Below are 11,904 nucleotides of genomic sequence, written 5' to 3' on the forward strand. Positions count from 1 at the left end.
TTTTGTTTTTGCAACCTTCCTTTTGCACCATAATTGCTTTGACCATCCCTCAACAGTCATTAAAACAGGTAAGAGAGAGGTGCTGCTGGGTAGATCAGGTAGGCAGATAAAGATTTCATCTTACCAACAGATTGCTGAGGTAATTAGTTAACCGCGTAGTTCCCTTACAAGCACATCAATATGAATGTGTTGCTAGTTGTTCTGCCAGTTTTACTTTTAATCCCTATTATTGCTGGAAAAGTTGTAATTGCTGAAAACACAGCAACTCTTCCAAATACCATTGCCAGCCGCGAGGACCTAGTTACATTGTCAAAATATTACGTCAGCATTCACAAGCCGTATAATGTGAAGAAATATGTGCCGTATAGGCCAACAAACAAGACAAATATATTGCAAATCCCTCCAGCATTATTATTACCGGCAGTGCCAAAGCGCACAACTCAAACGCCCACCAATGATTTCGATTGGGGGAATGCTGAAGACGATATCGAAGTAATTAGTGATATACCAAATTATTCTACTGAACAATCCGCGAGTACCACGGAAATTCCCGAGATGTCCACATCATTGCTAACTATAATTGGAACAACGCCAGGCTTCGAAGCAACCACACCTTATTACTATATCAATACCAAAGATTCGAGCACCGAAGAGGACTATTCAAATAGCTCCACAACAGAGCCAACGCCTGAAGCTACCATTACAACAAGCTCACTAGCACCTGAGTCTGAATCAATAACCGAAACAAGCTCTACATCTTTCATGGATACGACCGCTGGAAATGATTTTACTACAGAACCAACATCAACCCAGCCAGAAGCGACAACCGAAATGGAAAACCTAAAAAGTTTACATCAATTGGCCACGGAAACAACGCCAACGATTGATGTCACCACCAATATAAATTGGGCGTTGCCAACAACATTGTCCCAGTCAACAACCGATGTTTCCATTTCCACAACTCAAGAACCGCAAACATCAACGTCAGCTGAAACAGAATCTACCACAAACATTGCTAGTACTACAATGCAATACACAACCGAATCAACAACTACAATCGATTTACCAGATACTACGAATTTAGCTATATCCACAACTGATGGAACTACATACTCCCAGACAGTGACTTCAAACGAATCAGCAGATGAAACGACTTCTCTGCCTATATTTAAATCTTCTCGAACCGAGACGTCAATCGATTTGCCAGACACAACCAAATTTATATCCACAACTGAATCGCCATCAAGAACATCTTCTCAGCAGGACACTACAACTGATAAACCAGACACAACTACAATTCTCGCAGTTACATCCACAACCGAAACATCTGAAAGTAATTCAACTGAAATTCCACTTACTCTGGCAAACACTTTTGCAGTTGAAAGTACTACTAGGGCTATTATTCAAGAGACGACCACAGCAGTGACAGCTAAAACTACCGTAAAAAATGCTGTATTTGTTGATGATATAATTCAACCTAAGCCGAGAAAGTTCACTTATTCTTCAGATGTAATGCCCGAAACGGATTGGGATTGATTGGATTGGGAGTAAATAAAAAATAGTGAAAAAAATATTAACCGAGTTGTTTTATTTGGGACCATGCATATTTACTCATATATCTATATCATAAAAATAACTAAAAGTCTTTGCACTTGAATTATATATTCAATGTCGAAACATTATTTAAATAAACCGCCAAGGGCTGCCAGATAGTTGAGTTGCAGCTACCAGGGCTGGCATATGCGCAAACAGCTGCTGAAATATATCTACTGGCAACATTCTTACTCTTCTACCTGGTGTGCCTCGCAGCCCTATCAACCGAAAGCGAAAATATTAAAGATGTTTAAGTTAACAAGGCTTATCGCTCGAAATGGTAAATGATAATCTAATAAACTAAAAGCATATTTATAACTGTGTCTTACTTAGTGAATGCTGTCCATTTAAGAGGCACGCAACAACTATTACCTCGCTCGTTCGCCAATGCGCCTGCTGTGAGTGAGACGGAAAACACATCGACAACAAAAAATGCCGACGAACCCATTGATATACCAAATCCTTTTGAAAAGGACCCACAGCTGTGCATATTGTGCAAGCACAACATAACGCCGCACTACAAGAACGTGAAGCTGTTGTCCCAGTTCCAATCGCCCTACACGGGTCGCATTTACGGCCGCCACATAACCGGGTTATGCAAGCAGAAACAGGAGGACGTGGAGAAGGCGATAGTACGCGCCCAGCGCTGCCTGCTAATGCCGGGCTACCACAAAGACTTGGATTTCCTGCAAGATCCCAAACTCTTCGATCCTGAAAAGCCCGTGCGCCCGCATAAATATTAGACACACGTTTTTCGTTTTGTTTTGTTTGCCGAAATACATTTTAATATTAATTGTATGTAATTTGGTGTATCAGTCAGTCTTCATCCAAGTACTTAAGCATTTCTAGAGGTATGCCTAATTGGGCGAGCAACGTTTGTTTGGTAACTCTAGGCTGCACCAGCTTCTGTAGATCATCCATTGCAGCAATAAAGCCATTTCTCCATGTATCTATATCGGCTTCTAGTTCAATTATTTGACGCTCTCTCCAGGTGTTAAGCTGGGGTTTTGTGTTTTCCGCAGGCGACTCCTGCTCTGGTGTCTTAGGCCTCTCCACAGGCTTCTCAGCAACGACGAATTCCAGTCTCTTCTTAGTCAGATCTCTGCACTTGCGTGCCAAGCCAGGACGTCGACAATTGGTTGAGTTTGCCTTTAGCTGTAGCGGCAGCGCACGTGGAGTTTCAATAGCATCAGAGGACTTTTCTTTATTTTCAGTGAATTGTGGTGTTGCAGCCAGTTTTTTTATTTGTTGACGAACTCCAGGCGTCGTATTGGCTTTTCTTACTAATCTTAATCCCAAACGACGTCTTGGCTGTGGCGTAACATTAATATTTTCATCCATTCAGATGCATTTATTTTATTACAATGTCTGATTATTAGGTAGCGTTGCCAGACAATCGAATTGTTGAACTGTTTAGCTCACACACACATACATATGCAGTTGTGTCATTGTCATAAAATTCAAATCTTTCAACTTGATCTGTATAACAGTTGCCTAGAGCCCCCGATACAAGCTTTCTACTAGCAAGTTATATATAGTTAGTTAAAGGCAATATTTTTTTTTTTTTTTTTTTTTTTAACTTTATTATGTTATGAATATATAAACTTCGCGCTTGATCTCGTCCATCCAATTGTGGGTTGTATAAAGTCTACAAAAATTATGCGCGCTTTATCTGCTCTATGATTATACATATACTATATAATGTAAGTTTAATCGCATTGCCGACTAAGTGTGACCTGATACTGATAATTGGGAATGAGCATCCATCCATCCAATCCGCCATTCCAAGTGTAATTTGGCTTCGAATAAAAAATCTCAGCACTTGCTAAAATCGACGCTGATATGATATAAATTATTCTAAGACCTATTTTTACGAACTTACGAACTGAACAATCAAGAAATAGAAGACACAATTTAAAATGAAGAAAAAATTAAATTAGATTAAATTATAAGTAAAGCCAGAACGCCCAATAGCGCCGCTTCGCTGGTATCTGAAGATTGAAGATTGGCAACAAAAAATCCTATACACGAACCTAATTATATCGAAGCACTAGAATACGAGACTATGCTGTATGGATAGGCACGACTACGGCAGCTTGTGATAGCGCTCCACGTCAACGCCTTGGAAAGACACCTTGCACACGCACTTCTGCGACGCCGATAGGATGACGAGGCACTCGCGGCAAACCAGGTGCCGACAGGTGCGAATCTCGTAGGCAAACTGACTGCTGCGGCAGTTGATACAGCTAGTCGGCTGCATAGGCTGTGGGGGCACCACTTGGGTGAAGCGGGTGATCTTCTGCAGAGCCTGCTGTATGGCCTGGTCAATGGAAGACGTTGTGCCTGTGGCAGATGAGGTCGTCGGCGATTGATCGGCGCTGCTGGCGGTGACGGTGGAGCTAACTGTATACGCAGAGTAGCTGTGTCGCGCGCGCTTAGCAGCGGGGGGCGATGTTGGGGAAAGGGAACCTGAGAATGCCGATGTGGCTGTGGCAGTGACTGTTGACTTGGTCTTGCGTTGCTGGTGCTTGTAACCGCTACTCAATGAGGAGTAGGTGCCGACGCTCATGCTGCCCGGCAGGCACATGTGGCTAGCAAACTGAGAGGCATGGCGGCGACGCATACGCGAGCTGCCCAGCGAGCGTGGCGCAGACTTGAAGTGCTCCGAGTGCTCCATTAGAAACTTTTCGATACGCGCCTTGAGCGCCAGGTTTAATATTGCTTTGCGTTGTGAGGTATATTCTAGTCCCGTGAACGGATCGGAAGGCAGGCGACCCCACTTGGCCTCCTCTTCCGAGTGCTTATCAATGGTGGATTGGTCGACCACTTTACCCGATGGCAACACCGTGGGAAATATCTACAAAAAAGAAAACCCGAGAAAGAGAGGGGAAGACAACGAGAACGTGAGTTAGAGCTACTGTAGAGCAATACAAACTACGCACCATTAATTCCCAGGTTATAGAATCAAGAAACTCCTCTGGTATCTCCAGCCTCGACTGCTCGCGCAGTTCCGGAATGTGACGCGAGGGCGAACGCTGGCCTGCCTGTTGCTGCTGTGCTTGGTCCCTGAGGCCATACGGATCACTTATCTCACTCCAAATAGTTTTCATTAGCTCGCGATCGGCCTTATCTAGACTGCGGGCAGGCAGACCCCACATTTGTATTTTACGCAGCACAGGCGGACACCGTTCAGTAGTTCGAATCACAATCTTCACGCTGTTCGTTGCGCCCAATATCTTGTGGGCCGTCTTGAAAAAGAATACCTTTTCGCTGCGCTGTTGTGCGGCTGCGGCACTGCTGCGCGAATTGTAATCGCTTTGATAGCAAAACGTTACCGAGTCCATACCCTTAGGAAGGTCACGCACATAGGCGACACGCTCCCAAATGCCATCATATTTTCCATGCACCTCGAAGCCCGTGGATCGCAAAGCTCCGGAGCTGGGCCATAGCTTAATTACCTTCAGATCGATGGCTTTGGGAAAGTCAAAGACGATATCAACGGGCGGCTTGCATACAGCGAAGCACATAAACCCCCGCTCGATGTGCTCCTCATTGTCTGATATGAGATTCGCAGCTGTGTAGCCATCCTCGCAGATGGCATCGCATTCCACAGAGGGCTTTAGTTTCGGATTAAGAAAGTTGATTAGACTGCTCATTGAATGCCTCTATGTATGCGTCCGTTCCCTTCGTTGCTCAGTTATTGGTCACGCGGCGTTGCCGTTGCGTCTGTTTTGCCCCACCTGCTCAGATTTTTTTCTGCTAATTCGCACAGAAAATGGCGTCACTGGCTCCTGTGTTTGCTATTGTCGCATACAATTACTCACGCCTCACATGCACGCACACAGTTACAACACACACGCAGCGCAGCGATTCAAAATATTCTTAACGCCTTAATTGATCTATTAGTTTTTCCGATTTTCTGCAATTTTTCCAAAGATACTGGCCTTTTTACAAAACCTTTCCGTCTTTTTTCTCTCGTGTTTTAATGGCTAATAACTCAGCTGTTTAGAATTATGATGCCAGCTGCCTTAAAGCAGGGTTGTCATGCACGCACACAACAATGCTTCAAATGCCAGAGCATGTTTGGTATTTTAAATATTCAATGATATTAATGGCTTAGATGGAATTATTTTTTCTATTTTATTAATTATATTCTAAAAGTTTTCTTGTATTCTTTGGCTTTTGAAAAATTTTCTTGGTGCATTTGATACTTTATTTTTCAAATGGCATACCAAAACAAATCCGTGCAATTTTCGTGGAGAATAACTCAAATGTGTTATCGATTTATTATTTATATGTTCACAATGGCAAGCGATATCATAAAAAATAACAATCGAAATTAGGCGCGTTTCTGATTTTCAAAAAAGTTCATAAATTTGTAATTTTTAGTATTTATTGTTAAATTTAGCTTGTAGTAAGTATTCTTGGGGGTTTATATTTTTTTGTTTTTTCTCCCAATTAATTATGCAATAACATGCCATATGTCATGTATGTAAATAAGTATCTAAACAGAAAAGGTCTATTCTTAGTCTAAACTCTTAAGTTATTGTAAAATTTTCTTATCTGCAAATAGTTTACTGCAAAGTACTTTAAAAATAAAATATTATAATGTTTTATTATTCTAAATTGCTTTTAGATACAGAATAAAACTGCAGTTAGTCTACTTGGACTAACTAGCTAATCACTTATTAGCTTCATTACTGAAAATAAATAGATTAATCCTTATCAAACTGCTAAGAGTAAAAACTCTGAATGGGTACGCTATCTGATGATAAGGCCCTCTTAGTGGTCATTCAAAACCTATAAATTGGTGTTCAGGTGCGACGGTCTGTTAGTAGATCAGTGAACGCCATGAAGTCGTTGATTGTGTTACTGTGTGGTCTTATTGCTGCGACGGCAGTTCATCTACCAGGAGTCCCGATGGACTTCGAGTTGGAGGATAAAGTGCTCTCGGCCATCTCCGATGATGTGGCTCAGCGCTTGGAGCAAGAGTACTATACCTTTTTGACAACCGGAGTGGAAACTCCAGCGTTTCAAAAACTAACACAACAACTGGCCAAGGCACATACCAAAAAGGATATATTTACCAAGAATCTGCCCGAGTTAGAGACACGCGATAGCTTTGTCGTTTGCACACTGTGTCGCTCTGTGATCAACGTTTTCATTCGATCCGTGCGCGAAGAAGGCGGCGAGTTGAATGGCGAAGACAGCGCTGTGCTTATGAAGAAGATTGCGATGGACGTGTGCCGCCGCATGGAACTCCAAACGGAGGAGGTGTGCGAGGGTCTGATCGACTTCAATCTACCAACTGTGGAGTACATAATGCACAACTCGGAGATGGACTCACACAGCTTTTGCTCCCTCTTCATGGAGGTCAGTTTCTGCAACACGGGCAGCAACCCAGCCTACAACTGGACCTTGACTGTCGACGGCAAAGTCCCCGCACCAACCGGCCCCAAGTCGGACACGCCCACTCACAGTGCCAACGACTTCAAAATATGCCAATTCAGCGATATTCACCACGATCCGCTGTATGAGCCGGGCAGTCTGGCGGCCTGTCCTGAGCCGCTGTGCTGTCAGCGGCAGAAGAGCACCACGGAGGGCACCAGCGATGCTGCCGGCTTCTGGGGCGATTATCGTGATTGCGACTTGCCCTGGCGATCATTTGAGTCGGCGCTGGATCACGCTGCCAAGACAGTGAACTGCAAATATATCTATCAAACTGGCGACATCGTTGACCACATGGTCTGGGGAACGTCTGTGAAGAAGAACTCTGAAGTGCTGAGCAAGGTTACGGATCAGTTCATCAAAGTGTTTCCCGAGACACGCGTCTTTCCTTGCATTGGCAATCATGAGCCACACCCACTCAATCTGTGAGTAAATAAATACTCCTTCTTCTTTTCCTTCTTACATAAGTAAATCTCCATTCCATTTGGCTACAGCTTCAGCCCCGAAGGAGTGCCGGATGAGATCAGCACCAAGTGGCTGTACGAGCACTTGTACAACGACTGGTCCAAGTGGCTTCCGGCAGACACCAAGGAGACCATATTGAAGGGTGGCTATTATACTGTTTCGCCAGAGAAGGGTTTCCGCATCATTGCGCTGAACGGCAATGATTGCTACACGGACAACTTCTGGCTGTATCACAGCGGCAATAACAAGATACCTCAGCTGCAGTGGCTCCACGACACCTTGCTGGCCGCCGAGGCCGCCGGTGAGCACGTCCATGTGCTAAACCACATACCCTCGGGCGACGGCACCTGTTGGTCGGTGTGGGCCCGGGAGTATAACCGCTGTATCACCCGCTTCCACAAGACAATCAGTGGCATATTCAATGGTCACTCGCACAAGGATGAGCTGAATGTGCACTATTCGGAGCAAGGTCACGCTACGGCGGTTTCCTGGAATGGCGGCGCCTTGACCACATTCAGCTACAAGAATCCCAATTACAGGGTGTACACTGTGAATCCGGACACGTACGATGTGACCAACCATCACACTTATATTTACGATTTGAACGAAGCCAACAAGAAGCCCGCTGAGCAGCCCAATTGGTTCCTGGAGTACGATTTCGCCAAAGAGTTCACCGAAGATCTGAGTCCCGCTGGCATTGACAAATTGCTGGACGACTTTGCCGACAAGCCAGACCTGATGCGCAAGGTTGGTTGCTGCTGGAGCTACTCCTATACATATATAAAATAAATATATATTCCTTATTCATTTCATTTCCCGTTGCAGTATTGGCGCTTCAGGGTCACCTCGGCGGAGCCCCAGTTGACCAGCGGCTGTGATCGCAATTGCTTGGCCGGCTCACTTTGCCGTGCCGCAACGACAGTGAACAACCAGAAGGAGCGCTGCGAGGAGCTCAAGCAGCGTCTCTTCGAAGCCGTAAGTTGTCGCTGCAGTTAAAGCATTTCATTCAACTAATCATAACCTTTCATCCGCTATCAACAGCTGGACAATGAGCCCGAGGAAAAGGATGATGGAGCGGCAGTGCTTGGCGCTTTGAGTATTAGCTCACTCTTGGCCTTGGCTCTCGCCATGCGAATTGGCTTCTAGAGACTTTTATCTGTAATACACTAATAATAACTTATATAATCGCACATACCATTTTCTCACTATCATGATTAAGTACAAAATCCAAAATATATTCACAAAAACACACACACACACACCCACACATAATCTTGTTTATGTCACCTTGTTAATCTATTATTTTCGTCCACTTATCGACTGCCAGAGGCTGTTGTACATGTGGGGCCTGTGTCATGCTCACACTGTGGGTTAGCCTAATCAGCCCTAAGCATCATATTAGCGAAAATTAGCCAATAAAGACATAAAACCTAGTTGCTGTTGTATATAACAAATATGTATTTATTTATATGGATTTTCTGGTTTATTGCCAAAGTCAGGGCTCGAATCTTGATCGAATGTTGAGCAGTTCTGCACGTGTGCGTGGAGCCTTTGTATTTATTTTTAGTGCTAATCAGATGGACTCATATCAGATCAAGTGCCTGAAGTGGCCAAGTCGTTAAGGGGATTACAATTATATGAGCTACCTTTTCTATTAATTGTTTAATAAACGGACTGTAATAAATATAGCTCTCTATTTTCTTTTTTCTCCATTTCTTTTATCAAACAAACAATTTGGTAGCCGTAGATATTTTATATAATTTATTACTTACCATAAAAATCTCTTGTGCTGTTGTATCAATCATGTTTAACGGTTATAACATTTAAAGCATTACGATAGGCCGATTGATAAGAGTCTGCTGCCTATAAATATGGGTTGATTGTTTCGCAGGAGTTTAGTCTTAGCCGCATTGCCTATCCGCAATGGATCGTGAGTGGAGTCTTCTGGTATTACTGGGCCTAGCCTCGCTGCTCGCCTGCGGCCACGCCCATAACCTGCCCGGTGTGCCGATTAGCTTCAGCACCGAAGAGCGTCTCACAGCTGCCAGTTCAGGTGATTGATTTATTTTCCACAAAAACTTATCGCAGCCCGCCGAGTGGCTCAAGAGCTGTCACGGAAAATCTAGATTCGCCCTAATCGTGTTTCCATTTGCAGTCAGCGTGGCGGAAGAGATTAGCCAGGAATTTGTGAAGTACCTGCGGACGGGCATCGAGTCGCCGCGACTGAAAGTTCTGGGCGATGAGTTGCGCACGTCACACAGCCAGAAGGACATTTTCACCCAGCCCTTGGTCGATCTCAGCGCGGCCGATCAGTACTTCACGTGCACCATCTGCCGCGCCACGGTCAACGTGATCGGACGCACCTTCACGGGCCCCAATGGCGAGCTGACCGGACCCAATCGCAATCAGAATGCCAAGAAGATTTTGCTGAGCTTATGCGACTACTTCGATATTCAGACGCAGGAGGTGTGCTCCGGCCTGTTCGACCTGAACTGGCCGATCCTCGACTACATCTTCAACGAGACGGTGGCCGAGTCGCGGAGCATTTGCAGCATGCTGCCCATCAAAATCTGCCAGGTGCAGCAACCGGAGTTCAAGCTGAATGTGACCATCGTCGGTGAGACGCCCAACGAATCCAACTACGAGTTGGCAGAGCACAGCGACAATGACTACCTGGTGCTGCACTTAACCGACATCCACTACGATCCGGAGTACAAGAGCGGCGGCCTGGCGGAGTGCAAGGAGCCCATGTGCTGCCGCGATGATCTGCCCGCCGATGCGAATACAACGGGCGCTGGCCACTGGAGCGACTATCGCGACTGCGACACGCCCAAGCACCTGATCCTGAATGCCTTCGAGCAGATCAAGAAGGAGCACGCGCTGGACTGGATCTACCACACGGGCGATGTGCCGCCGCACAATGTTTGGTCCACCACGCGGAAGGGCAACATGGATATGCTCACGGAGATCGATCAACTGCTCGCCGAGCACTTTCCCAAAATCCCAGTCTATCCCTGCCTGGGCAACCATGAGCCGCACCCAGCAAACGTGTAAGTAGAACCAAAGTCCACTCTCCACTCACTCCTGATATTTTTCACTTAGTTTTGGCAACGCTGAGATACCCGAATCTCTCCGAGTCGACTGGCTGTACGAGCATGTGTGGAGCCTGTGGTCCAAGTGGCTGCCCAAGGAGGCTGAGGCGACCGTGCGTCGTGGCGGCTACTACACGCTCTCTCTGAGGGAGGGACAGCGCATCATTGCGCTGAACAGCATGGATTGCTACCTGTACAACTGGTGGCTATTCTACGACGGCTCCATTGTGCTGGAGCAGCTGCAGTGGTTCCACGACACGCTGCTCGACGCCGAGAAGGCCGGCGAGCGGGTTCAGGTGCTGACTCACATTCCCTCTGGCGATGGCGACTGCTGGACGGAGTGGTCCAGGGAATACAATCGCATCGTGGCGCGCTTCAGCCGCGTCATCACGGGCATCTACAACGGGCACACGCACAAGGACGAGATGAATGTCCACTATACGGAGACGGGCCTGGCCATGGCTGTCTCCTGGAATGGCGGCAGTCTGACCACCTACTCCTACAAGAATCCCAATTATCGCATCTACCGGCTGCACGCGAAGACTCTGCAGGTGCTGGATCACCACACCTACACGATCAACCTGACCGAGGCCAATCTGAAGCCCAACGAGCCGCCCACCTGGAAGAAGGAGTACGAGTTTGGCGAGACATTTACGAAGAACACAAGCGCCGCTGGCATCGATCAGCTGCTCGAGGACATGGCCAAGAAGCCGGATTTACTGCGCCTCTTCTGGCGCTACAAGATGACCGAGGCGGATCCCAAGCTGGCCGCCGGCTGCGACGAGGGATGCCTGAACAGCACCATCTGCCGCATCGCCACAAGCCGGTGGAACGAGAAGCAGCGCTGTCGCCAGCTCCAGGCCATACTCCAGCAGAGCGTAAGTCGTGGCGGCCTTGAATATTCCAGCGTCGCATCGCATGCTTAAAGTCTTTTCTCTGTTATCCTTTGCTTGCAGCTCGAGAACGAGAAGCAGCCGCAGGACGACGGTGCAGCTGCATTAACGGCTTACAGCCTCGCCAGCGTGCTGGCTCTGCTGATGGCGCTGCGCCACTTGCTTTAATGGCAATCGAGCTGCCAAGAGTCAGACGAATGGCTTATCTTTGTGGGCTGCCGCACCACGATTATAGTTGATTATTTATAGCACATCGTTATTAATTAGTTCGATTAGCAGAGCGCCCATAAACTGCGCCATAAACTGTGCCCACTGACCCTGCTGAACCCACACACGATAGCAAATAAAACCAGTTTGTAGTTTTAACATTCAGAATTTTTGATATACACATATAATTACATTGAATTTACTTT

The 11,904-nt window shown here is 46.3% G+C and overlaps 5 protein-coding genes across 6 annotated transcripts; 3 read left to right on the forward strand and 2 right to left on the reverse strand.

Moving 5' to 3' along the window:
* The first annotated feature begins 138 nt into the window (after positions 1-138).
* LOC6573956 (28S ribosomal protein S18c, mitochondrial) lies at positions 139-2,391 on the forward strand. Of its 2 annotated transcripts, none has more exons than XR_006356974.1 (2): positions 139-1,873; positions 1,927-2,095. XR_006356974.1 is itself a non-coding variant. In XM_001999979.4 (2 exons), the coding sequence occupies exons 1-2, from the start codon at positions 1,840-1,842 to the stop codon at positions 2,334-2,336; spliced, it is 444 nt and encodes a 147-aa protein (XP_002000015.1). In that variant the 5' UTR covers positions 1,767-1,839; the 3' UTR covers positions 2,337-2,391. The 2 variants fall into 2 exon arrangements, 1 of the variants encoding a protein (XP_002000015.1); XM_001999979.4 differs by having other exon boundaries at positions 1,767-1,873; positions 1,927-2,391.
* Positions 2,344-3,006, reverse strand: LOC6573957. The gene has a single exon (XM_001999980.4). The coding sequence runs from the start codon at positions 2,932-2,934 to the stop codon at positions 2,410-2,412; it is 525 nt and encodes a 174-aa protein (XP_002000016.1). The 5' UTR covers positions 2,935-3,006; the 3' UTR covers positions 2,344-2,409.
* Positions 3,007-3,147: 141 nt separating this feature from the next.
* Positions 3,148-5,648, reverse strand: LOC6573958 (RING finger protein 37). The gene is made up of 2 exons (XM_001999981.4): positions 4,536-5,648; positions 3,148-4,450 (listed from the first exon to the last, which is right to left on the reverse strand). Exons 1-2 carry the CDS (start codon positions 5,247-5,249, stop codon positions 3,680-3,682), a joined length of 1,485 nt encoding a protein of 494 aa, XP_002000017.2. The 5' UTR covers positions 5,250-5,648; the 3' UTR covers positions 3,148-3,679.
* Positions 5,649-6,369: 721 nt separating this feature from the next.
* Positions 6,370-8,951, forward strand: LOC6573959 (sphingomyelin phosphodiesterase). The gene is made up of 4 exons (XM_001999982.4): positions 6,370-7,466; positions 7,536-8,253; positions 8,332-8,481; positions 8,548-8,951. Exons 1-4 carry the CDS (start codon positions 6,445-6,447, stop codon positions 8,650-8,652), a joined length of 1,995 nt encoding a protein of 664 aa, XP_002000018.2. The 5' UTR covers positions 6,370-6,444; the 3' UTR covers positions 8,653-8,951.
* Positions 8,952-9,399: 448 nt separating this feature from the next.
* On the forward strand, positions 9,400-11,857 carry LOC6573960 (sphingomyelin phosphodiesterase). The gene is made up of 4 exons (XM_001999983.4): positions 9,400-9,559; positions 9,662-10,556; positions 10,609-11,476; positions 11,555-11,857. Exons 1-4 carry the CDS (start codon positions 9,430-9,432, stop codon positions 11,657-11,659), a joined length of 1,998 nt encoding a protein of 665 aa, XP_002000019.2. The 5' UTR covers positions 9,400-9,429; the 3' UTR covers positions 11,660-11,857.
* The last annotated feature ends 47 nt before the right edge of the window (positions 11,858-11,904 follow it).

The sequence above is a fragment of the Drosophila mojavensis genome, unplaced genomic scaffold (assembly GCF_018153725.1).
Source record: "Drosophila mojavensis isolate 15081-1352.22 unplaced genomic scaffold, ASM1815372v1 contig_277, whole genome shotgun sequence".
Lineage (NCBI taxonomy): Eukaryota > Metazoa > Arthropoda > Insecta > Diptera > Drosophilidae > Drosophila > Drosophila mojavensis.

Coding starts and splice junctions, on each gene's coding strand:
- LOC6573958 (XM_001999981.4), bottom strand. CDS start 5,249: ATGAGCAGTCTAATCAACTTTCTTAATCCGAAACTAAAGCCCTCTGTG. Junction 4,451..4,535: donor CTATAACCTGGGAATTAATG/GTGCGTAGTTTG, acceptor TCTTTTTTGTAG/ATATTTCCCACGGTGTTGCC.
- LOC6573956 (XM_001999979.4), top strand. CDS start 1,840: ATGTTTAAGTTAACAAGGCTTATCGCTCGAAATG. Junction 1,874..1,926: donor AAGGCTTATCGCTCGAAATG/GTAAATGATAAT, acceptor TGTCTTACTTAG/TGAATGCTGTCCATTTAAGA.
- LOC6573957 (XM_001999980.4), bottom strand. CDS start 2,934: ATGGATGAAAATATTAATGTTACGCCACAGCCAAGACGTCGTTTGGGA.
- LOC6573960 (XM_001999983.4), top strand. CDS start 9,430: ATGGATCGTGAGTGGAGTCTTCTGGTATTACTGGGCCTAGCCTCGCTG. Junction 9,560..9,661: donor TCTCACAGCTGCCAGTTCAG/GTGATTGATTTA, acceptor TTCCATTTGCAG/TCAGCGTGGCGGAAGAGATT. Junction 11,477..11,554: donor AGGCCATACTCCAGCAGAGC/GTAAGTCGTGGC, acceptor CTTTGCTTGCAG/CTCGAGAACGAGAAGCAGCC.
- LOC6573959 (XM_001999982.4), top strand. CDS start 6,445: ATGAAGTCGTTGATTGTGTTACTGTGTGGTCTTATTGCTGCGACGGCA. Junction 7,467..7,535: donor GAGCCACACCCACTCAATCT/GTGAGTAAATAA, acceptor ATTTGGCTACAG/CTTCAGCCCCGAAGGAGTGC. Junction 8,482..8,547: donor AGCAGCGTCTCTTCGAAGCC/GTAAGTTGTCGC, acceptor CGCTATCAACAG/CTGGACAATGAGCCCGAGGA.